We start from the raw sequence: 25,891 nt of genomic DNA, 5'->3' as shown, positions 1-25,891 counted from the left end.
CATACCAAATGACCCCTAAAGTAGATTTGTCATTTTCAATCATATGTTTTATGTAGGATTAAATCGAATATCTAGACATGAGATTTGAATTATATTTAAATCCATATACAATTAAAATTCAAGTCTCAAAATTCATGTTTCCAAATATTACATTAGATATTTTTCTCTTTCACAATATTTAGTCTATTGCTAATTTTAGTATTTGCTTTTATCTTCTAATGACCTTGTTCTGCTTAACTTGATAGGTTCATCAATTCAAAATCTCAAAATAAGATACACGTATTTCTTTTGATTAAAGAAGTTAGAAATAGAACTGTTCAATTCTAAGATGTTAGACACGTGTTCGAAAGGAAAGATTAAGATAATAACCGAGTTATAAAGCAATATAACAAGAATTAGTGCCCCCACGAGCATGGCGCAGTGGAAATACATCAGCACGTAAGAAGGAGCATCAGGAGTTCAATTCCAAGTAGATACACTCACGGAGCCGGTACTTGTGGATGGTGAGAATATACTCTATGAGTCAGCGGGGACCGTAGATGGTGAGACTTTGCTCTGTGAGCCTGCAGGGACCGTGGATGGTGAGAGTACTCTATGAGTCAGCGAGAACTGTGGATGGTAATGGAAATATGTCCGGGGAGTCGGGTTGGCCGAACGTCTAATTGATGCACGAAAGCCGTGTCCGCATTTCGGACTTTACCTGATCAGCGAAACCTAGGGGAAGGACGTTGATTCGTAGATTTGGTGCCGCACCAGAAGATCCGAAAGACTTGGTGGCTGAAGTTCCTATGTAATCAATATATATATATAACAAGAATTAGTGTCATAAACACAGGAATAAAATTATATTACGCTTGTACACTTCAAGTATAAGTGTATGAGGATTTCAAAATATTAAATGGCAAATATAACAACTCAACTTAGTGTAGTATAAGTGTATGAGGATTTCAAAATATTAAATGGCAAATATAACAACTCAACTTAGTGTAGTATAAGTGTACGAGGATTTCAAAATATTAAACGGCAAATATAACAATTCAACTTAGTGTCATAAACACAGGAATAATATATTCTCATTTTCAACTTAATTTATATCCTTTTTATTATTACATAACATAATTAATTTGTATAAATAAATTATCTAAAAATATTGTCATGAAAGTTGTTTGATCAAAGAATTGTACCTACTGGGACCTTGATATCCTCCGCAATTACTCACCCTTCCTCCCTCAAAAAAAAAATTATAAATTATATTACATTGATTTATTATGGTTTATCATTTATTTATTTTACAAATCTAAAAGTGCCAATCAATCAACCATCTTGCCCAAATAGCGGAATGTGTATCATGTTTTGGTCAAAACAGGTTTAGCTGATATTCCATTTGTCTTCTGAAGGACAGAAAAGGAGATAGATCGGAGAGAGAGAGAGAGAGAGAGAGGGGATGTTGTCGCTAAAGCTGGTCCGGTCTCTGGTGCTGGGAGAGACCATCAACAGCCATCCCCTGCTGCTATCCAAACCAGCCCAGCATGATGATGATGAGGATGATGATGATGAGCCTGTTTCCCATCCTCACCACAATGGAATGATGACAAGAGGAAGAGGTAGAAGCAGAGGCAGATGCAGAAACGCCGGCCAAAGCAACCCAGAGATAAGCAGCGGCGGCGGCGGCGGCGGCGGCGGCGGCGGCAGAGGTAAATACCCAGTACTTCTGTTCCTACCCACTAGAGAGCTCGTCACCGATGCTTACAGGCTGGCCTCCATAGCCAGAGACATCGGCATGGACTTGTACCCAACACCGTCTCTGTCCCACATCGTTTTCTCGTACCCAATCTCGTCTCCGTCGTCGTCGTCGTCTTCTTCGTCGTCGTCGTCGTCATCGTCGTCGGCGGCGGCGGCGGCGGCGGCAGGGGCAGGATTGCCGACGGCATCGTGGTCGTCCACGTCCTCATCGTGGTCCCTTCCGAACGACGCCGTTCCGCTGCCGTTCCCTTCCCTCGCCTCAGCTTCTCTATTTCACCTCCGCTCCTTTGTTTCACTCTCCAGAGGCTTGTTCAAACTGGGTTTTCTTCCCAATTTCGCCGCCACCTCTTCCAGGTCCATCGAAGATACTGTGGAAAACCCTAGAACATGGGACTGTTGCTCGATTTCCCTTTTCTCTCGCCTCACCGGCGATCGAATTGACTCCATGGACGCCTTCTCTCGAGCTTTGGCCGGAAAGGGATGGACCCTTTACAAGACCAAGCAAAAACCCTTATCGGGATCCGACGATTGCCGATTTCCGATTGGTAAGCCTGTGTATTTGTTCAGGAAGGTGGACTCCAACCGGGTCAGGGCAAGGCGATCCCATGGGGACTCTGGTGGTTCTGGGGAGAGTAGAATTAGGGAATTGAGGCTGCCTGCGTTGGATTTCAGTAACTCCCCTTTGAGGATTTTGCAGTACATCCGATTGATGACCGATGATATCTTCTATCTTGCGTGAACTGGTGCGTGTTTCCTTTTTCTTCTTCTTCTTCTTCTTCTTTTTATTGTTTTCTGAAATTGGTTTTCTTGCCTTGTATGAAATGTGAAAACTTTTCTATGAGAATAATTGTTGTAGGTGGAAATCTTTCAGCCATTTTGTTTGAACTGATGTTTTAATTGATGCTGTTTCTCTTGCAATATGAAAGTAGCAAGGAACTATAAATCCTTGTGTATACCAAATTTCAAGTCAAAATAAATAAATAAAAAGTGACAAATTGCTTTGATTTTTTTTTTTATGCGATTCATTATTCTCCTTGGCCAGTTTGGATCATGAATTTTGCTTGAGAAAAAAAAAAAGTAAAGGAAAAGAGGAAGGAAATTCACTTTCTACTATGTTTTCTCTCTATATTAAATACCATTTAAAATAAAAAAAATTTCTACTATGGTTAAAGATTAAGATTAATCAAATGTTAGGATGTGTAAAATTAAAATTTGTTCATTGATTTGGTATATTTTAAATTTTCTTTCTTACTTTACTTGATAGCTAAACATGAAAAAGTGAAATCCTTTTTTTTTTCTTTCACTAATATTTTCCAGTTCCAAACAGGCTCCTAAAGAGAGGGGATTCTCCATGGGCTTCATTTGGTAGTTACCTAACTATTATTTTTCAGTCTGATTTTTTGAATTCCTAATGTAACTATTGATCTTTTCCTTTAAAGAAAAGAGCATAGTAGTAAATAATAATATTGTTATTTTAAAATTAAAAAATTAAAAAAAAAAATTGATACTGTGGAGTGCACACAAGTTATTTTAAGAAATGCAATCATTAAAAATCTCTTTACAAAATAGTATCCTTTGATTCTTTTCTTTGTGAAAATTTTTTATAAAAAGGTCTAAATGACTTGATCTCGACTTTTATGGAGAAGACTTAGTCCACTTTGACTAGAAGAGATTGAATTAGCTTGAGGCTATGAACATATGTGAGGTTTAGCCCTTGATACGTCTTGCTCTTGGTGTTCTTGGGGGCTCTTAAGCGCTTCCAAGTTGGAGTTCTTTAGAGGCGTTGGAGGCTTAAATGTATTGGATTTTCACTGCTTCCCAGATTGCCCTCCAAAAGCCTAAAGGGCACCTTTATTTATGGAAGCGTGATCTCATCAAGTGACATTGGCCAACCCTCATTGAGGAATGCTCCATAAAACTTATTCATCTATTTCCTTTTATTTCATTTACAAAGATAAATAAAACGAAATAGTTATCCATATACCTATAGGGCTTCAGTGGCACATAACATTTTGTTGGATATTGTGGTGTTATTTAAAGCGCTAATGATGCACAACAATAATTTATTGGCTTGATAGCATCATATTTAATCAAGACTTAGCAATTTTCTGTTTTTCCTTATTAGCATTTTTTTGTTGTCCTTGTTAGCATTCATTTGGGTTGATTCAATGACATATGACTACCTTAAACTGGTTGTTTAATTTAATTAACATGAAACAATACCTCTTAGTAACACATGATGTGGAAGAGGTTTTAGAAGGGAAGTGAGAGATTAAGGAGTGAAAGAGAAAGAAGAGAAACTGAGAAAGTGAGAAAAAGAAGGATGTTTTTGGGGCGGGGGGGGGGGGGGGGTAGACACTAATTTATAGGGAAGACCAAAGTACAACTACAAATAAACCCCTAAAGACACATCTGTTCTTAAAATACCCCACATGCACATAAATGCAACAACAACTAAGGCTTTAGTCCCACTAGGTGGAGTCAACTACATAAATACCCCACTTTATTTTATATTTAATTTTAAGGGTGTTCTACAATCTCATAACATGCTTGAAATACTTTCATTTTACCCAACTTGTTTTAACTCTTATGTATTACATTCTTTAATTTCTCCTTTAGCTTGCATAATAGATCCAATTATCACAATCTACTAGTATTATTAATTTCTTGAACATCAAGCTTAATTTGTCTTTAATATTCCTCTTGCCATCAATAAAATACATTTAATATATTTTATCTATTTCCACTTATCTTAAAGCCTCTAGATTCTAAAGTTTTTCTCCATAATTCTAACTTGGATTCTACCCAATCTCTTGTTTCATCAATCAAGATAAAATGATATACAAACAAACACAAACCTCATATTGGATACCCCTAGTAAGTTCATCCATCCCAAATACAAAATGATATGGACTCAAAGCAGAATGTACACCTATTGTGATTGAAAGTTCCCTGGACTTTTCCCATGTAGTTCTAATCCTAGTGCTGATATTACCCTATCTTACATACCCTTAATGATGTTAATATACCCAATGCCTATTCCCTTTCTTTTTTAGAACCCATCATATAACACGCATTCACATTAATGTAAATACTAATTAAACTAACACATTTGGGTTTAGGACACAACAATCCTTTGACCCCATGCTTTAAAAATTAGCCTTCAGATTGGATCAAAATTATTACATCAATTTCTTCCTAGTGAAAAGAACTTTACTTCGGTGAGTTGCACTAAGGAGTCCATCACCATTAAAGGAATCATTGTGCTTCATAAGAAAGGAACCAGCAATGCAATTCAATTTTTTTGGTGAAGGTGCTCAAGATAGCATCAACTTACACCTCTTCTTGTTGATGGAGGAAGTATATGAGCATTCATGTGCATCATGCTTAACCCTTGTATCAAACAGCTGTGGACATCCCAACAGAATGTGGCCAATCTTTGAGAGGAAGGATATGATACATGGTTTCCCTAATTGAACCAATCTTGAGGTAAGCTAGAAATGATCATGGATATTGAAGTTGGTATTGTTAGCCCAAGCAATCTTGTATGAATTGGGATGTGGCTGGACCTCCACATTGAACTTCCTCAGAGCTTCTTCAGGAGCTGTATTTGTACAGCTGCTAGGATCAATAATTAAAGTACAAAGCTGCTTGTGACAGATTACCTGAGTCTGAAAAGTGCTGGTTCATCTCCAATCTTAATTTCCTTCTAATAGAGGATGGGTTGAAGTACTAAACAACATCCCAAGTTGCCATCTTTATCTAAGTGAAGTCAAGAGTTTTGTCTCAGCTTCAATTACTTGGATGCAATCATCATTTTCTTCTTTTTCTTCATTTTTATTTATTTATTTATTTTTTAATCTTGTTTGCAATTTCCATTACTTGGTTAGGGCATTGTACAACCCAATGTCCAAAACATGTGAAGCACTTAATTGCTATCTGAACAAGAGATGCTGTTCCAGAATGCTCTGGAGCCTTCCTAGGGGTAGTAGCCTGAACTTCTTGACCCAACCGCTCAACTGAATCCTATTGCATGACTATCCTAGTAGTCTTTCTCAAACCAAAGGGTCATGTTGCCCTAGGAGGATTAAGGAATTACTTGGTCCTGAGCTCAACAGATTTAGAGTAATTAATTAGGATTATTTTATTTTGAAGTTGGTTTTTAATTTACATGTTCTAGTCAGTTTTTTATGAATTTCAAACCCGAGAAGTTACATGTGCCCCCATTAGCCCCTTCCTTCTCCTCCTCTTTTTCCTCTCTCTTTTCTTCCCTTTTGATGCTACATCATTTAGTATCAGAGCCCCATCACAGTTTCCATTCTCCCATTTTTAATCCCCATTTCCCCCTCTCCCTTTCTCTCTTAATTTCCAGCCCTTTTTCCTCTACAGAGGACCTTTTCCACAAGCCCCTTTGATCCCATTTACATCTTTATCTTCTCCATTCATCACTCTTGTGGTCCCCAGTTTCAGGGAAAAAAAAAATCTGCATCTCTTAACCGCAACTGCCCCAATTTCATTTCATATCTTCACATCCTCAATTGCAGACACCTTGACTACCATTGAGAGCCAAACCCACTGATGCCCATCTTTGCCAAGTTTTCCTTACACGCCGTCAACATCATAAAATTCCCATTCTTCGATCTTCCAGAAAAGTGAAGGTGTTTGCTGGAGCTCGGAACGAACTTCAAAATACTGCATGCACCTCATGCGCCAGCTTCTGCTAATGGAGATGCAAACCAGAGCCTGTTTCTCTCTCTCTCTCTCTCTCTCTCTCTCTCTCTCTCTATTTGCATCCGATCTGGCTGTTTTGTTTATTGCAAGGGCCCACAACCTTTCTCTTTGAACAGTCCAGCCTTTTCCTCTACTTGCAAGCCCACTCGCCAACCGTCCAACCCCCCACCGCCCCCAAAAAAAAGGGGAAAACTGGCCCATGGCCCCATACATTAAATAGGCAGGCCTGGCTTTTACCATGTCCAGATCAACCTCATTAAACCCAACTGTACTGCTACTTCTTCTAACCAAAAGTCCAAGGTGAAAGCTAGCACCTTCTGCCATGTCGCTAGTCACATTATCAAACACACCATCAGACCTGCAATGTATGCAAGTTGTCTCAGTCTGAACTGCCCCTGATTCGTTTTGCCTGGTTTCAGTTTCCCTTTCATTCATCGTTCTACTTTCTTATATTTTTATTAAGAAAAAAAAAATTCCAATCATCTTCCAACAAATTTGATTCTCTTTTTCTCAAACCTTCATTTTTCTCTCCATAGTAATCCTTCTCTAATCTAATCCCTTTTTTTTTATTCTAAAAAAAAATAATGATAATAAAATCAGCAACAAGGCGGCAAATAATTGGAAATGAGAAGTTACTAGTAAGCAACTACATCTTGAACCTCACACACCTACCGCCTTATCAAATATTAAAATTACATGTCTGAAAGTTGTTTAGTTCTTATCCAAATGGGTGACCATTTTGATAGTGTTTGGCGTGATACCATGCTCATGAATATTGGCCACCTGCTCCTTGCTTCTCTTTAGTTGGATGATTTGAGGGTGACTTGAGGACATAAGAATATGGCTTTAGTTATACTGTGAAGAAGATTATTGTGAAACTTGGCCAAGATAACAAATCTGGTAATATTGATCATGTCAACATTTCCAAATTGAAAAGACACTACAAGCAAGGGCATGAATGTTCTTTAAGGCATCCAAAGTCTTCTGAATATTTATATTGTTAAGTTTGTCATTCCTATAGTGTTTATTGATGCCAGTTCTCAATTAAGCTCTTTTGTTTTCCATTGGGCCTACCAAAAGTAACGGAGTGAAATACACGTTTACTTCTCCTTACAAATTTAATCATCTTTACTGAATGTCCCATGCACGAATTTATAGGAAAGAATAGAATTACAAATAAATCCCTAAAGACATCTATTTACAGACAAACCCACATACACATGAACCTAACTACTAATTAAACTAAACAATTCGGGCTTAGGAGCTAATAGTCCTTTGACCCTTTCCCTTAAATTCAGTCTCCAAATTGGGTCAAAATGATCCATCCAATAACCTGTGTCCTACATCACACATGGCATCATGTGCTTTAAGACATCCAAAGTCTTGTAAACACTCATATTGTCAAGTTTGTCATCCACATTGTGCTTATTGATGCCAATTCTCAATTTAGGTCTTTTCTATTCTGTTGGGCCTACCAAAGGAACGGGGGCAAATGCACATTAACTTCTTACAAAGTCAATTGTCTTTACATGATTTCCAGGCACTAATTTATAGGAAAGACTAATGTACAATAGAATTACAAATATAACCTGAAGACACAACATGGGTTTAGGACCCAACAATCCTTTTGACTCTATCCCTAAAAGCTGGCCTCCAGATTGGGTAAAAAATGATCCATCCAACAACCTGCTTCACATCCTACGTCACATATGACATGTGTTTTAATTCGCCTTTTATGTGCTTCTTTCAGGACTCATTTGATTGGCTCAATATTTTTTTGTCCTACACCTTGTTTAGGCTTCAAATCCAAATTTTTGATCTAAGGCTTGGAGGGGTTTGATATCTACCAAAAAGAAAATGACCATGTTATAGCAGAAAAGAACAATTGGATTTGTTGGGATTAGGATTAGCTGAGTGTAGTGTAGTTGAGTTATCTTTGATTTAAAATTATATTTTGATATTGTATTCTTTTGCATGTTTTTGTCTGCATAGGTTATTAAAGATTGTAATTATTTGCCAGGATCAAGCTTCTGCATTTAGAAGTAGCTCCTCTGCTCTTTTTCAAATCCTTATCTGCACATAGCACACTCACATCTTATTAGCATGACGACTTATCATTAGCGTATTATAAATTAATCTTGGTCTTCTTCTTATAAAAAAATAAATAAAAAGTTCAAATAAAATTTCTAGTGTCAAGAGTCTGCGATTTGTGTGTGTGGATTTACGCTGTAAAGGGGATATGTCGTGACCGAAATTGTGGATCTCACAAATATCTATGAAGTAGCCAAAAAGTCGCAAATTTTGAGCAAAAAATGTTGGCTCTCATTTGTGTACTCTGAAAATCTACAGTTGGGCTGAAAAGATGGGTTTCGAAAAAATCTGCAGGTAGCAACAAAGTCATAAAATAGAGAAAAAATAATTTCTGTTTTGTTTTTTTGCTCTAAAATTATGTTGGCTTAATAGTTGCTTTTAAACTTAAAATTTGCTAAACAGGAATACAGGATAGATGAAGTGAAGATGTGTGAATTCTTAAATGTTGAGATGCCAATTGTTTATCAAAAATAGGGCAGTACATACTATGCCCAGTGGATTGTTTCCTGTATTATCAGGCCCTCCCATCCATTCTCAATACCCCTTTTCTATGAAAATAGAGGACTTGAAACCAAAACAAAAAAGTGATGTAGAAGTTGGAAATGTGGGGTAGAAAAAGGTTTTAAAATGACACTGATAGAAATTGAGTGAATTAGCAGGAGTCTTAAAAGTTCGTATATTGGAATTGGCATGTTAGTATTATATGTTTTTGAGGTAAGACAGTTGATAATAACCTTAAAACAGTTAATAGAAGAAGAAGCTGTTGACTGAGAATAGGCAGAACTACTTGTTTCTTGTGTTAGTCTTGCAATCTCAAAACTGTGCTTTGTGTTATGTGTTTTGTGTTTGATTGGTTCTGGATCAAATTTCATTACACACTAATTATGCATACATATCTTTTCTTGCTAGCTTTCTTTTTAATTCAATTTTATTTTTAGATCACTAGCGTTTAGGCCTCAACAATCAAGGTTTCGAATACTAAAGATCTCTTATTTATCTCATTGCTTTATTATTCAAATAGTGAGCTGATCAAATATTGTTTTTTGCATGGTTTTATTGGACTAATGGATTTTGGCTTCTCAATCCATTGTATTTCTTCTTCATATCCTTAAAATTGGAATTTACATCCCTTTTCATAATGCATCTCACACGGCTAAAGTCTTTCTAAATGAGGAGGATTCCTTCACTGTATCCCATTTAAACGACTTTCTATATTTAAAAAAAAAAAAAGAAAAGAAAAAGAGCTTGTGTTGGGGTGGTTAAAGTGTCCCATCCTTCCATATATTCTCCATTATGTTGGGAGCCCAAAATGCATTCTTGCATCTTCTGTTACAGTGGTCATGGAATCTGCCTTGATTTTCTTGCATAGGATTCTTTCATTGCCATCTGACACTTGATCCCAACTATTTTTTTGTGTCACTATTTATGCACACTATTCAATGAAGTGTTTGTCTCAACTATTCGTGGTTGGCTGCATGATTCTTATTTGATGATTCATTGATTCCTACCTTAGGTCCTCTTCTCTATTAAACCATGGGCTACTGTAGAGGGAGGAAGTGAGAAAACAGAGGACAAAGGAGAAACATAAATGCACATACAGAAGGGAAATACCCTTAATGCAGTTCAGTACTAAAATCAAGTCTCCTTACAACTCTAATAACAACACACTTATATAAGCATCCAAGTGACTAGAATAGGAGATAAAAATCTAAATAGTAATTTATTAATTTCCATGAAAAATATAGAAAATAAAGTCTCTAATATTCCCAATCAACATAAAACTACATAAAAATCCCAATAAAACCCCATAATTCCTAAAAATCTAGGCTTCTGGCCTGTGCTTATATTCTCCATCATTCTGTCCTGACTGGAGAAAACTCAACTTGAGTTTTGAAGTATGGTAAGAGAAACGACTACCTTTAAGCTGGCATCCCAAAAATTGAGATGCTTTACTTGACCAAACGATATGCTCCCCCTTGGAAGTAAATAGACAAACCAGGGTCCTGGCCTAATCCATGCCCATTGGAATGATTAGAATGACAAAGTCAATGATGGGCATGTTTTAGAGCTCTTAAAAACACTTCTATACCACAAGCTCATCCTTAGGTGGGTCTTCATCTTTAGTAAGTTCTGGGATCTCCTCGGCATTGATTTTTTCAACCTCTTCTGTGGATTGTGTGGGTGATTTGCGCAAAAAAACACCTTTAGTGACTTCTTCATTCCTTGCAATTTGTTATTGGGCTACTTTGGTATCATTTATTAAGAGCTCATATCCTTCTGTGCTGGCCTCACACAATTTTGACCATTGTTTCCAAAGATAAAAGTTATTATTTGATCTATAGATAACCAAGCAACACTTGAATAACTAAAATGGTAGAATGTCACACCAAACTGTGTTTGCTTCCCTAGCACGGAGTTGCACTTCTCATATCCTTTTTCCTTGAATCTGTTCCTTCCCCTTCTTTCTTGGGTGGCTAAATGGTTCACTTGAAGATAATTATGGATTACCCAAATTTTCCCTTCAATTAAAATTAATCAAATCAAACAACTTTTTTTTATTAGTGCTATTCAGTGATGATTGTACATACTACATGGTGCATGTTCTTACATGCTATTCAAAAAATGCCCTGAAATTAATCTCTCTCTCTCATACACAAACATGCCATGTGATGATCCCCTACTCTTAACTTATTAATGTGTTGCCATACAGTCGCAAAGATTTCAGAGGTTGCTGCAGCACCAACACACACAGATCGAAGGATACTTATAATGCTGAAACAGATTGATGCTTCTGACAACAGCATCAAAGCTAAGTTCAGCTCTTTCAACAATGTGAATCACCTTTATATACTGTACCACGAAGATGGGAGGCAAACTTTATATCTCATCATCAAAATATCTTATTCTAAAAGGCATGAGCTCACCAAACGTGAGGGTACCATGCTGTAAAAGACTGAAAGTGGTACTTCAAGACTGCCCGGCTGGTGATGAAGTCAAGGCTGGAGCTCATTGATGCACCAAAAAGTCATCAGTCTTAGTTTATCCATAATAGGGATAGGTTTCATCATAGGCTGTTACCACAGCCTTTGTACACTAGTTTAGATGCTGCTTCTTCTTCTTTTCCTTTTTTGTTCTTTTCTTTTTTGAATGTATATAATAAAACATGTTGTGATATTAGTATAAAATGGATCTCTTTCTTCATTCTTATATAGTTAGAGGTGTTTTACACTTCAATTAGATGAAAAATTCCCTTATTTGTCAACTTAAATTTGGAGTCTTAGTTAAACAAGTTTTTTTTTTTCGAAATGGAGTTTTAGATCAAAGAAATTATTAAGTAGAACAGGTCACTATGTCATTCATAGACTAACCCAATAGTTTATTGAAGGAGACTAACTAAATAGGTTTATTGAAGGAGACTAACTAAATAGGTTCCTTCTATGATACACACCTTTCGGGATGCACCCTGTTCTTGGCCAAGCCAATGGCCAGCAGCTCGGTGTGCGTATGATGCCCTGCTGTCAAATATCTGCATCATAGAATATGTAACTTTAAGAAACATATTATTTTCTAGAATGCTTAATTAACTTTGTTAACCTGTAGAAAATATAATATTGGTCCAATATGTTCTATATATGTATAGTTATTTCTTGAATTGAAAATGAAAGAAAAATCTAATGAAGAGGTAGAATCAACAAAGAATCTTTTAATGAACCATGAAGTTCCTACTCAATTAATTGAGGGTAGGGGAAAAAGCTTAAATAAAAATATCAACATATTTCAAATTAAGCCTTTCATTTTGATAAACATTTGCACTTATAAAAGAAATATACTTTAATTTTTGGACACCAAAGCAACTGTGACCCTATATTTAGAAAGGTCTTGTATTTGAAGTTATATTAAATTTGAATAAGATTTAATATAAAATTGTGATAAAATTTATCTAAATCTATTCAAATTCAAATTCAAAGTTCGAAATTCATGTTTCCAAATATAATCAATGTAGTGACCCAAGTGGCATACATTCTCCCTCTCTCTCTCTCTCTCTCTCTCTCTCTCTCTCTCATCCAAATAGCTTTTCCAAAAAAAATATCCTAATAATTACAGCCTGCAGTGCTGCAACTAGGGTTCATAACTTCATGACCTAATGGAAAATTTCAAATAAAAAATGGTGACAAAAAATAAAAATATACTCACCACCAATAAGCATTTCTATTATGTTTAGTTTTCCAACAAAATAGACTGATTTCTATTATGTTTAGTTTTCCAACCAAATAGACTGATAATTTGAATCTAAAGCATGACAAAATCAAATGATAAATTTAATTTCACTCACTCATTCTATTCTATTCCATCCCCGCATACCAAAGTGTACTGATTGATTTCGAAGGCCAAGTCAATAAAGAAAATGATAAAAAAATACTTAACCTATTTATAATGTCAAATTTTACCATAAAAATGCCTATATATCTCATTCTATGTTGGGTAGAACACAAACTTGTGCATGATCGACTTTTTTTTCCCCTAAATTGTTGTATCATTATTTAACTTTTACTATACTCCAATCTTTTCCGCTCTATAGTGGATAGACATTTTGCATTCCAGAAGTAACCTTAATTTCTTTTCTAAGAATAATGGTTTCAAAAAAACTAAGAAAGCAGAGAATGACAAATAAAATTCTCAAATAAGAACAATTATTTCTTTTTAAGGTTCACTCCTCAAAACATGTAGGGATGCCAAACCCATTATGAGTCGCCCTTTGAGAGCTCATTTTTAGATACATGTACTGTGAAATGGCATCACATCGCAGTTTGACAAAGTCCCCAATAGGAATTGCTTACTGGATGGGACTGAAACAGAATTTACGTGCATCTGGGAGAAGAAAAATCAATCCAAGAGAATCATGTAGTATGAGCATTATGTGTTCGCGAAGCCCATATGCCGAACACAAGAAACCAGAAGACAAACAAGATAGCCCAGTAGCGTGCAGGTCCATATTTGATTCTAGTCAGCACAATCTGCAAGTTTCCCAAGAAACCAAAATAAGAGGAAAGTTTAGAAAGCAAAGAAAATAACGAAAGATCAATATGTCCTCCACAAATGCTATGTGAAACCAGAACTCCACACACAAAAGGAATGCCCTGAAATGATTTCATCCCATCAAGTCCTATGCTTTGGTTTGAAATTCATTGGAATCAGACACGCAAGAAATCTCACAGTACCAATCTGTATAGCAATGTTGTGAATATAGACATCCTGTCAATAGCCATGACGATGACAAACCTTAAGCCTCACAAGGTGAGGCCAGCTATACAAGTCATTTTCTACCAAGTACCAACCATCTAGAACATCTTTAGAAATTGAGAGCATTTTACCCTGCAAAGTTCATGAATGATATAGCAAACATGGTATAACATGGAAAAATTCCCAATACCCCAACAAAAGGATAAACCAATCCGCAATCAAATTCTAAGGACTTGTAACTAAAACCCTTCCACATCTTCCAAAACAAATTCCTGAAGTAATTAGTAGAAACTCCACGCACCAACTTCTTAATCATACCCATCCACACCCCACCCCCCCAAAAAAAAAAAAACATAACACACATACTGAAAAAACAATCCTCATTTTAAAACACTATTCAAACTCGATATTCTCCCACTCCCTCATAGTTATTGGAAAAAGCCAATCTAATCAACTTCCTGCTCAACCAAGAATTTCTTTCCATAGAAAAAGAATTTTATTAAGATAAGAAGGAATATACAGAAGGATACATCCTCCCAGACAAACATAAAGCAAAAAGAAAATTTGAAATCATAAACAAACTCGGGAAAAAAAAGAAAAAGAAAAGAAAGAACAAAATGAATCTAATAGAGCCAACCAATTTCATCATAAATCAGAGAAACCAACACTTCCAAAAGCAACCTGATGTTGAAAAACACAATCTGAAACCAACACTTCCAAAAGCAACCTGATGTCGAAAAACACAATCTGGTCCCAGATGAAAGCTATGGACAAAACCTGGTGTCCAAGGATACAAACATTTCTCTCTAGCTAAATCACCCACAGGACAGTAAAAACAGCATTACCACCTAATTTTCCTCGCATCCTTGAGCCACCCAAATCCTATGAAATTAGTTGGCAGAAAATCATCCAAAGAACCAGGGCAATCCCAAAATTCCCTGAACAAATCAAATAGCTTGGTCCTTATTTGATCCATAAGGACCAAGCCATAGAACAATGAATGACAGCACGAGCATGTGTCTCACCACTATCATACCACATCACACACACTCAAAAGACAGCCTTTTAAGGCCTTATGCTCTGTGACAAATTGTTCACACACTCAAAAGACAGCCTTATAAGGCCTTCTGCTCTGTGATAAATTGTTCACGTCAACTCTATTAAGTATGGCCATCCACAGAAAAGCCGAAATCTTAAAAGGAACCAAAGTCTTTCCACCAACCATTGGCATGAGGAAAAGAATGTGAGGATTGAATCTGATGAGAATAAAAAGAATTGCATGAAAAAACACCAGAAGAATCCAAATCCCCAACCTTGACAGCCCCAAAATCAAAACAACAAAATGACTCCAAAACTTAAGTTAAAAAAAATAATGAAAAAAATAGAAACTGCTCCTTGTTTCTATCAACAAATTTCTATAGAAGTGAAGTCACAAGAAATAAGGTCAATATCAATAACCAAGAAAGAAGAGAGGTGTAAAAGAAACTCAGAAGACATAGACTTGTGACGCTAACTTTGGATGAATCTAGAGTCATACAGAAACACAATGTCTCTCCCTCTTTGTTAGCTATATCTGTATGAATCTAGAGTCAAACACCATGTCCTCTCCCTCTTCCTTTCCAGCAGTGTGTTGCCTCACCATTGTCAATTTTGGCCATTGAACAGCGAGCTAAAGGTGGTGAACAAACTTATTAAGAGTAAATATGGCTTGCAGGATAAAGGGTGGGATGGTACATCACAATTCTATCCTCTTTTTATTCCTTATACAAAATTTATTGTGAGAAATGGATATCATGTTTTGGTTTTAGGAATACATTTGTGTGGGGGATTCTTTGCTTTGTTCATCTTTTCCTTGTTTGTTTAGATTGTCCACTTTGCACAATGAACCAATTTCTTCTTCCTTTATTTCTAGCGGGGCCGGTTTCTATTGGAATTTCCACTTTCTTAGGGCTCCTATTAATGATAGGGAGGTATTGAAGCTTGCCTCCTAATTAAGTTTGTTGGATGGTAAGCTCCTTTCCCAAAGGAGAGATATCGTTCTTGGATTCTTGATTATTCTGGGGACTATTCTTGTAAATACCTTTTTGAGCATTTAACCAATAAAAACTTGTCTTTCCTGCCTCATAGATCCATTTGGAGGCTAAAGTCCCCTCTAAGATTAAGGCTTTTATTTGGTCGGTTGTTCTTAACAGAGTTGACACTAACAACCTGTTGCAGAGGAGACCTTTTAAGGCTTTAATGCTTTACCACCAGATGTTTGTTCTCTTTGTCTTCAAAAATCGGAATCTGCTTCTCACCTTTTCCTGCATTGCTCCTTTTCATGGACGTTGTGGGACAACCTTTTTGATTTATCTGGAGAAAATTGGGGTGGAAGATTTGTTGGCTATCTATTTTCCAGGTTTTGGAAGGGGCAAGGATGCTTTGGCCTAGTGGAGATCTGCAATGTTTGCAGTTTTGTGGGGGATTTGGTTGGAGTGGAAGGCTCATATTTTAGCGCAGGCAAGAAGCTGTCTTCAGATATGCTTTGGGATAGGATTCAATATTAGGCCTCTTTGTGGGTTTTTGCAGCAGGGTGTTTCTTAAGGTTTTCGTTTCCAATTTACAGCATGATTGGTTGGCAGTGCTGTTTTGATTTATTTGGTTTTGTGTTGTATTTTTTAAGGAGGATTACTTATGCTCCTTCTTGCACTTCTTATTGTTAATAAAATCTTATTTTTCAAGCTGTATGCACTAGCTCAACACATGGGTCTGCAATCCAAACTAGCTTGGCCTGCCAGACTAAGTTAAACCGGATCAGATCACATGCCCAATCCAAATTTTCTGAAACCTGAAGTTCATCCCGAATCCAGATAAACTCTGAGCAATAAATGTATGCCAAGTTTTCTACACCGGATTAGCACACGGCTTGATTAGGACTAAATCTTGGTCGGTCCAGAGTACTCTACATCCCAAAATTCAATAATTCAAGGCCATGTGCATGTACAAAAAAAACTAACAGAACATATCCAAAATATTAATCCACCAGCCAGACAGATTATTGTTCAGCTCCCACAAAGCATATCTAATTCAATCCCTTATCCAAGTCGGAACTGCTCAGTATTAAAACAATGACTCTAAGTGACAAAGATATAGGTGCTTTTTTTTATGAAAAAAGGCATAGATGCTTACGCACCTAAATTTCAAAAAAGTGGTCCTTAGGCCTGGCCTTAAAGAAGATGAGCAACAATACACCATTCCATATGCTGATGGATGGAGCATATACCATAAATTGGTGGACTCCGATAGGGAATTCAGATTATGTTGAGGTTGCAGGAATTTAGCTGAGACAATCAAGCAGCTGTATTTACTCAGGATGCTGAGAGAAGAATAAATACTGGAAGGATACCAGTAAGAAAATCTCCTTTCAAACTCTACCTGCCTCCAACAGGCCTCATGCTCTAAAAGACTTCCCACTTGAATGATACAATTGAGGTCAAAAGGGGCTCGCTTATTGAAACTATCCTTTAGAAACCTGTATTACTACAGTGAAGGCTCCTAAAAAAGACAAGTCATGACTCTACAGCTCTTCCATTCATTAAATTGTGGATGCAGTTAAATATCCAGGGATGAGGATGAAGAGGGTAATATTCCAAGCTCAAAAGTGTGTGCCATCATTTATAAAGTATTTGCTTCAACTGCATCCGTAATCTAATGGCAGATCGGGGAAGAATCACCACCAATCCAGGTCCATTTAAATCCAAGGACTGGAGAGAGGTTTTCTGATAATTAGATTGTGGATGCAGTTGAATGTTCTGGAGATGAGGATGAAAAGGCAAATGTTGCAAGCTCAAAAATGCATGCCATCATCACCAAAGTATTTGCTTCAACTCAAGGCCGAGCCTCAATTGGCAGATATTGATGCATTATACGAGAAGAACAATAATTTCATTTTTCATTTCTTTATTGGCATTATTATACTTAGGGTAATATCTCTTAGATTTCAAGTTATTATTATTTAGAAAGTACTGAGCGAGACATTTATAGGTCTAAAGGTATTTATATAATTCCTTTAGATATGAAGGCTCTATGTACTGGTTTATGGAGGCCTGATTTGGAATGATTTTGGACATTTATCCTGCATCATTAACCCTCCATCTATTTCAAGCCATCCAACTTATGAAGGCAAGACTGGTGAAAGCTCAAAGCCTCTCTTTGTCCATCACCTCCTTAACACCAAAGAAACCTTTTCTCACACGGCCACACCAAAACATGATCAAGAAAACTCCAACTCAACATTGTCAAGTCACACTTGAAGGATAATATTCCCACTGAACTACCTAAATTTTTTTACTAACTCATCAGTAATCAACAGAATCTGTCTTTCCACTATCTCCTCAGTAATCAGCATAGAGCTGTCTTTCAACAGCCCCTTAGAAATCATCCAAAATCTAACAATCCTCATGTTTTCTTTTACTGATCAAGGAACATAAAATATAAAAATTTTAGAAATAAAGGTCTCAGAAAATCGATATATGCCTGACAGATTGACTACAAAATTTATATATCTTTTAAGAAGATTAATGCAAAAATTTCAGGGAAAAGTCGAGGGACATGCATGTGGTTTTTATTAACTTAGAGAAAGCCTATGATAGGATATCCAGGGAAATTATATGGTCGTTTTTAGAAATGTTAGATCACCGCTTTGTCTAAAGCTTAAGATATTAGGCTGTTGGCCAAAAACGTATATCAAGCTTTAACACTCCACCACACGTGCAGCCTAATAGCACATGCAGAGGTAATCACACGATAAATAACACCATTATAGGGAATACAATAATTTTTTTAAACACCACACAATAAAACTATAACCTGGGACCTCCTAGTAACCAACTCTAATACCATGTTAGATCACCACTTTACCTAAAAGCTTAAGCTATTAGGTTGTCAGACAACAATGCATGTCAAGTTTAACCCCAAAAAAAATGAAAAAAAGAAAAGAAAAGAAAAGGCCATATATAGTAGGCATATTGAAAACATTAAGGATATGCACGATAGAGGAATGACTAGCGTTTCGTTAGGACTACATGTGGAGAGTCTTAGGGATTTCCAGTCACAATGGCTTTCATCAAGGATTTGCTTCGAGCCTTTATCTTTTTGCACTAGTGATGGATGAACTTACTAAGAGTACAAAATGAGATAACACCATGTATATTGTTTGCAGATGATATTGTCTTCATTGATCAAGGATGGAGTAGAATATAAACTAAAATTATGGACAGAAACTTTATGATAAGTATGAAACGCATTTTTAATCATTGTAGGAGTAATATTGGAGAAAATATAAAATTCACGAAATTGATAACACTGCTCAATTTCAATACATTGGATCTATTATGTGAGCTGAAGGAGAAATCAAAGATGTTATACATAGAGTTAAGGCCAGGCGGGTAAAATGGAGAAGTGCATAGGGCGTGTTGTGTGACAGCAGAATACCCTTAAAATAAAGAAAAGTTTTATAAAACAGCTATAAGACAAGCTATGCTATATGAATCACAATGTTGAGCAACTAAGAAACAACATGTCTAAAGAATAAAAATTTTTGAAATGAGAATGCAAGTTTGAATGAGTGATATAACGAGAAAAAAAAATAATTAAGGAATGAATGTGGTCACAATAAGTTAGGCATAACACCTGTAGAAAATAATATAGGGAGGGGGCACTAACATGGTTTCGCAATGGAGGCCAAATAATGCATCAACGAGGAAAAATGAGCTAGAATTTGTTAGTGTTAGTAGAACGGATAGAGGTAAACCTAAAATAACTTAGAACGATATAGTGACTAAGGATTTAACAGCCCTTAAATTGTCAGAAGAAATTGCCCATGATTGTATAAATTGGTAGAAAAGGATTCATGTAGTTGATCCCACCTAGTGGGAATTAAGGCTTGGTTTATTGTTGTTTCTTGTTAGTAAATTTCACATAATTAAGCATAATAAAAATTAAATCAAATGCACAGGTGGATGCAAGATCAGAAGGAAGAAAATTCAGGCTACTTACAAAGCGAAAGAAGACAACAACTGTTAAAGCACAAATGCCTCCAAGGAGAATATGAAGGCCACTTTTCGCAGTTTTCTGCACAACATATTGGGAAGTGTAAGAAAAAGCATATAAATAACACCTAAGCAGAAGACAATAGTAAACAAACTGCAATCAACAGATGCAATACAAAAAGAATATGTTACCAACTTACCATACATTTAAAAATAATAGCGACAATATTGGATGCATCAAGTAATAAAAATAACAAAATATGGACAAATCAACAGCTCCACACTAAACATTAGCACAATATTGATCGTTTAACACTTAAAAGACTCCTTATTCCAGCCACAGTAGCAAAGATTAAGAACGTACGAGAAATCTTGTGGGATTTGGTTGAACTTCCTTTTCACAAGGAGGGGTTGGGAGTTATTGACTTGCAAGCAATGAATGGAGTCCTGCCAGGCACAAGATTATGGAGATTTCTACAAAAAAAAATGAAAATCTGCAAAGAAGAGCGGTGGTTGCCAAATATGGCAATAGTCACCAAGGGTTGGGGGATTAGGCCTATGCGGCTGGGCTCAGGAAGCTCATTAGTAAGGGTTGAGAGGAATTCTTTGAAGGTATTATGTTTGAAGTGCTAATGGCACCTCAATGTTTTTTTTAATACCATAATGTATGGTGTGGCAAGAAGGCACTAAAATTGTATGTAGTACATAAAATTTTAAAGATGTAACATACACACATGATATAAAATTCACTTGTGGCAGGCCAATTTAAATGTAAAATTAATTTAAGGAAAATAAGATACAGATACAAACCATACTAAAATCGAATTAGAATTTACAATCTAAAATTTGAGTAAAATTTCAATACCTTATTTTATAAGATATGATAAGTTGAACACTTATTAAATTTACATGTGTTTATGTATTTACATATATAAATATATATATTTATATATATAATTGCAATATTTTGTTATTGGAGATTTTTGGTGGAAAGTAGGTGCACAAAATTGTATTGTATTGTATTGTATAAATTGTCTTGAATATTTTAAAAATAATTCCAACCACTTTTATAATTTTAATGTATATAAACGTAAATGTAAGATGGTGTACATGATTCTATAGTTTCTCTAATCTCTAATACTAAAAGGGGATTCCCCCTTTTGTGTCATTTTTTACAAATGTCAAATTTATCCTTATATGAATAATTTTTTTTTTCAAAAAAATTATAATTAATGATATTAATGTAAAAAAAAAAAAAAAAACTCAACTCCTTAAAAGCAAGACACAATTTGAACTTCAATTCACTACCAAAAATACCCTTGTAAGTTGTAACTACTCATAACTATCCTAAACTACCCACTTATAATCCATCATAACTACTACTTTAAATAAATTTAAATACCTTTCAAATCCTCATTATTTTTGTTACAATTATATTTTCAAAATAAATACAAAATTTTATAAAGATCACACACATAGTGCATGCCCATGGCTAATTTTAATAATTTGAATTAGAATTAATTTTATAATTAATGATGTATGCAAATAGAAATATAACACAGTATATATATTTCTATATTTTCCATTCATGTTGGGGTATTTAAAATTTTTTCTCATAAATGAGAGAAGAGTTTAAAAAATAATAAAAAATATAGTGGGGCCAAATGTAGAGAGAGAGAGAGAGAGAGAGAGAGAGAGAGAGAGAGAGAGAGAGAGAGAGGATCTTAAAAAATAAATTAAAAAAATATAGTGGGTTGGACGTAGAGAAGGAGAGAGGCCGGAGAGAGAGAGAGAAGAGGAGCTTTAAAATGACTAAAAAATTTAGTGGGCCCCAACAAGGGCCCCTTCCTCTGCTGGCTGATGTAGAGAGAGAGAGAGAGGACCTAAAAAAACAAAAAAAATAAAAGCTGGATATAAAAATAAAAATAAAAATTATACTGCCACATGTCAGCTTCACATGCATTTCATGCTTCAGGATTCGTATATGGACAGACAAGAGAGGGCTGGTTGTGGGCAACAAATGTTTCCAGCATAAAGAAGATGAAGAAACAACAGAGTCACCTTTTTAATTCAAAAGCAAACGGGTGGAATATCTCTGGTGCTTGATCTATGTTATTCTGGGAAACAGCTGGGTAGTTATGAAGATGCTGATAAAGAATTAAAAGCTGGTAGAGGCTCAGTTTGTGGAAGAAAGAATAAGGATTACCACCCTCCTCATTTTGTTTGGGTTGGTAAGGAAGGAAAGAAATGACAGGGCACATGAAGAAAAAGAACAATCTCCGGAAAATAACAAACTTTTTTGTGTTACTAACCTCGCAATTATGGCTGAAAGAATATGATGTTTCAAACATTTTGATACTTATGTAAATTTTGAAGAGAATGTATTTGTTCCTTATAATTTCTGTTTCTGCTGTACATGGCTGACTCCTCCTTGGAGTCTCTTCATAATACAATTCTATCCTTTACTCATAAATAAATAAACACACAAACACACACACACAAATATGACTGTTAGCCTTGGAAACATTGTCCCAACATGCTTATCTTTATCCTAAAAGTTCACAATAGCTTGGTGTGTGCTTTGAGCAATAAAAAGATATAAGCCAGCAATGATACAGCATAAAGTAGAAGGAAACTAGAAAAGAAAGGTGAACATACAGATTTACACACAAACTAAGAAACCTATTATTCTAGTTCTGCTTCTATTTTACTCAAAAAAGGGGTAGCCACAATGATAACTTATTTAAAGTTATGATAAACATGGCTACATTTACAATAGAGTAAATATTATATTGCGAATTTCTACTAAATAATAAATATAGAGCGTTATATGAATATTATATTTTTAATACAAATATATTTTTACAAACATTCACATATTTGTTTATCGCTGTGTGCTTCTTGTGTATATCCTGCATTTTAAAGATTTGTCAGGTTCCTAATACCTGTATAACATCAAGACACATGTCACATGTTCGTGTCCTACTTCATAAACTATATTGCCATACAATATTCTAAGGTGCCACAAGCATCAATTTCCAAATAGGCTAATCAGGAAACTGAATTCCACTTAAGAGCTGTGCTAATGCCCTTGATTTCTTTGCTTCTGCCTGCCTTCACCTTTTCTTTTACTTGTCTGGAGATTGTTATTTAGAAGTGTCCAAATACCCTTGTCCCATCCAGTCCAACCAAGAGTTAAACATGGGATTCCAAGGTGAAGGGAAGGGTCCAAGTGCCAAAGACACAAAGCCCTTAAGGCTGAAAATTTCAAGGATAAACAATTGCTTGACCTTGTTCGTTTCTTCTCAAGGTGTTTTAAATATCATCACAATTTTGGTTTCAAATATCATCAATCTTTTACAACAAGCAAGCCAGTAGAGCTCCCAAGTGGCTGCAGCACATCGTCCATCTGACGTATACTGTTGTTGATGGCTGGAAGTCAATTTAAAAGATCACTCTGAAGTCTGAACTGGATTCAAATATTGGCAAAAAAAAACAGCAAAAATGATGGATTATAAAATAAAGTTGACAAAGAAACTGTTCACGAAATAACTTTGCACATAAGATGCCCAGAAAAAAAGCAGCAATTGAATTTCCAAATGAAACTTGAGAACAAAAAGCAACCCCATACCCCCCCACCTTTTTTTTTTTTCCAATTCATCAGTTAATAAAACTAAAGCCTGATTCAACATACCTTGCCAACACGAGGAGCAATCAACCATGCTAAAGTAACAGTAAGTAGCCCTGTGGCAAGCAGAATCCCAGTACCTTCCACTGCCCATTTGGTTGCAAGGTTTTCGGTAGGGGCAACATCTTCAGCAACAGCATTCAAAGGTTGTTCGGAAACAACCTGCGAAAGCGTGGCCGGATTGTTATTAAAATGAGTATGGTTACCATGTGGACTGAACCACAATGAAATCTCACTTAGCCTCTGCCTTCGAACAGCAGCAATGGCATCAGGATCTACACCTGAATTTGCCTGTACCGGAGCAGGATTAGGTTCTCCATTAGCAGTCCTTTCCCTTAAGGCTTCATAATCCTTCAAAGATATAATAACCTTTTTTATATCTGCAGTTCTGACATTTTTTGCCACGCACCCGCATATTTCACAAATAGTGGATCCATGGTTAACAAACCACTTAAGTGCACAGGCATAGTGCACTAGAGCAAGATCATTTTTGCAAGAACAGCCAAGCTCAATTAACACATCCTGATCACGACACGAACCAATTTCAATATCCGTGTTACAAATAAAAACCTCCCCCTCAGGGCTTATGAACTCAACAAATCCAGATTCCCTGCTACCATTTTTTATAAGGTCATCATCATTGTCGACACCTTTCCATACTTCTTTGCTACTCTGCCTCGCCTCCTCACTGCTTCTACGGCTTTCTTGTAAAGGAGGCGTGATGCCCAGAAACTCCAGAGCAGCATCCCCTCTTTTGTCAGATTCTACACACTGGCACACGCGACAAGTTGCTAAACCCGCCTCCCTATCAATACTGTTGCGGGTAGAGCAAGTCCCTGAATCCTCACTCACAGCAGGTGAGCAACCACCCCCATTACTTGTTTGCGGACAAGGAGATTCCTTACCCATCACATTAGCCGAGTCTTACGAATTTGAATAACGTGTTTAACGTTTCGGATTACCGCACCATTTTACTCAATAAATTCACTAAATCAACCCGATTAGGGCAGCCACTGCACCGTTTCCAATTTCCATTAACAAGGTAAAAAAAACGTTTTCAAGAGTTGAGAAAAAAAAAAAAAAAAAAACGTACTTCGCAAAAGCCCTAGATCTGTGCCCTCTACTGGCTGCTACAGTTCCGCGAGTCGACAAACAAAGAGAAGAGAAAACTACAGATCTGCGGCCTCAACCCAGAGACAAAATTGGACGGAGAGAGAACCTGGTGTCGACCGGCGACCGTATCTCTGGGTGGGCGGACGAGAAAGACGAAGGTTCGGGAATGGGGGAACAGAGGAAGGAGAAAACAGTGGCAGTAGCGAGTAGATGATGCTTGGACGATGATGATGATGATGATGATGATTGTTATTGTCACGACTCGCGAGTCACGAGTCTCGCGACGCCGAGTGACGAGCGAATCGTCAGTCGGTAGGATTTTATGGGGAGCGCTTTTTTGACACGTGGCAGTCTAATTAATTTATTAGTTTCCTTTTTTTAGAAAATATAAAGAGTTATAAAAATACTTTAAATTATTTTTTAAAATAAGTAAAAATAATAAAAATTAAAGATATTAAATCTTTTATAAATATATACATAAATAATTATTTTTTTAATTAAGGAAAATTCCTATATTTGAAATTAAGTGTACAAGTTGAGCTTTCCTATCATAAAAATAATAATAGAATTTGTAAACGTTCTAAATGTAAATTTATTTAATTTTTATTGAATTTAGTTTATGAAATAAAAATTTATTTTAAAAAAATTAGCCTTACTTTATAAGGATAAATATATTTTTGTTTGAAAAATGATTTACATTATTCCCACTTAAATATATAACATGAAAATCTCTTTCTTTCAATGTTTCTTTTAAAAGATTAGATATATTTTATATATGGTACAAAAGTTAACTTTTAATGATTATTGGAGAAATTGTACAGACAACCTCTCATTCAAGGTATGTGCGTACCTGTTTCCTTAATTATACACCTAATAAAAACAGATTCTTTTTTTATATTAATGAATGTATGACTAACATATATTTAAAATTAAAGAAATAAACACATGAAGAGAGAGGACTTCTGTATATTTTCTCGAATTATTGGTGTTATTTTAAAAATATAAGAATATTTTATCCACAAAATAAATTACACTATTCTTATTTTCATATTTGTACTAGTAAAAGTAGGGTTGATGCACCTAGAAGAATTTGTTTTACATGTGTTTATGATTTACAAACACAGTCAAATTATTCCTGCTAACACCCTATTTTGTCTGTGGAAAATTTTATCACTTAATTTCTTACTTGATTTTCAAAAATAACTTCACCTGTGATGCACTTAATGTCCAAATTTTCTCATACACAACCGATTCC

The 25,891-nt window shown here is 35.8% G+C and overlaps 2 protein-coding genes across 4 annotated transcripts; one reads left to right on the top strand and one right to left on the bottom strand.

Moving 5' to 3' along the window:
* Positions 1-1,280: 1,280 nt before the first annotated feature.
* LOC131160207 (uncharacterized serine-rich protein C215.13) lies at positions 1,281-22,166 on the top strand. 2 transcript variants are annotated; one of them, XM_058115613.1, is made up of 2 exons: positions 1,281-2,486; positions 11,276-11,766. In XM_058115613.1, the coding sequence occupies exon 1, from the start codon at positions 1,445-1,447 to the stop codon at positions 2,480-2,482; it is 1,038 nt and encodes a 345-aa protein (XP_057971596.1). In that variant the 5' UTR covers positions 1,281-1,444; the 3' UTR covers positions 2,483-2,486; positions 11,276-11,766. The 2 variants fall into 2 exon arrangements, with proteins under 2 accessions (XP_057971596.1, XP_057971597.1); XM_058115614.1 differs by lacking the exon at positions 11,276-11,766 and adding an exon at positions 21,811-22,166 and having other exon boundaries at positions 1,345-2,486.
* On the bottom strand, positions 13,231-24,931 carry LOC131160206 (uncharacterized). 2 transcript variants are annotated; one of them, XM_058115612.1, is made up of 4 exons: positions 24,617-24,931; positions 23,530-24,536; positions 19,843-19,917; positions 13,231-13,580 (listed from the first exon to the last, which is right to left on the bottom strand). In XM_058115612.1, the coding sequence occupies exons 2-4, from the start codon at positions 24,430-24,432 to the stop codon at positions 13,464-13,466; spliced, it is 1,095 nt and encodes a 364-aa protein (XP_057971595.1). In that variant the 5' UTR covers positions 24,433-24,536; positions 24,617-24,931; the 3' UTR covers positions 13,231-13,463. The 2 variants fall into 2 exon arrangements, with proteins under 2 accessions (XP_057971595.1, XP_057971593.1); XM_058115610.1 differs by having other exon boundaries at positions 23,530-24,931.
* Positions 24,932-25,891: the final 960 nt, after the last annotated feature.

This window comes from Malania oleifera, chromosome 7 (genome assembly GCF_029873635.1).
Source record: "Malania oleifera isolate guangnan ecotype guangnan chromosome 7, ASM2987363v1, whole genome shotgun sequence".
Lineage (NCBI taxonomy): Eukaryota > Viridiplantae > Streptophyta > Magnoliopsida > Santalales > Ximeniaceae > Malania > Malania oleifera.
The sequence above is the reverse complement of the archived record's forward strand: the minus strand, read 5'-3'. Positions and strand labels throughout refer to the sequence as shown.

What these genes read in the sequence shown, in the direction of transcription:
- LOC131160206 (XM_058115610.1), bottom strand. Translation starts at nt 24,432, where the DNA reads ATGGGTAAGGAATCTCCTTGTCCGCAAACAAGTAATGGGGGTGGTTGC. An exon ending in TTGCTCCTCGTGTTGGCAAG is followed by an intron (nt 19,918 to 23,529) that starts GTATGTTGAATC and finishes TATGTTGTGCAG; the next exon opens with AAAACTGCGAAAAGTGGCCT. An exon ending in TTGTTGTCTTCTTTCGCTTT is followed by an intron (nt 13,581 to 19,842) that starts GTAAGTAGCCTG and finishes GGAAACTTGCAG; the next exon opens with ATTGTGCTGACTAGAATCAA.
- LOC131160207 (XM_058115614.1), top strand. Translation starts at nt 1,445, where the DNA reads ATGTTGTCGCTAAAGCTGGTCCGGTCTCTGGTGCTGGGAGAGACCATC.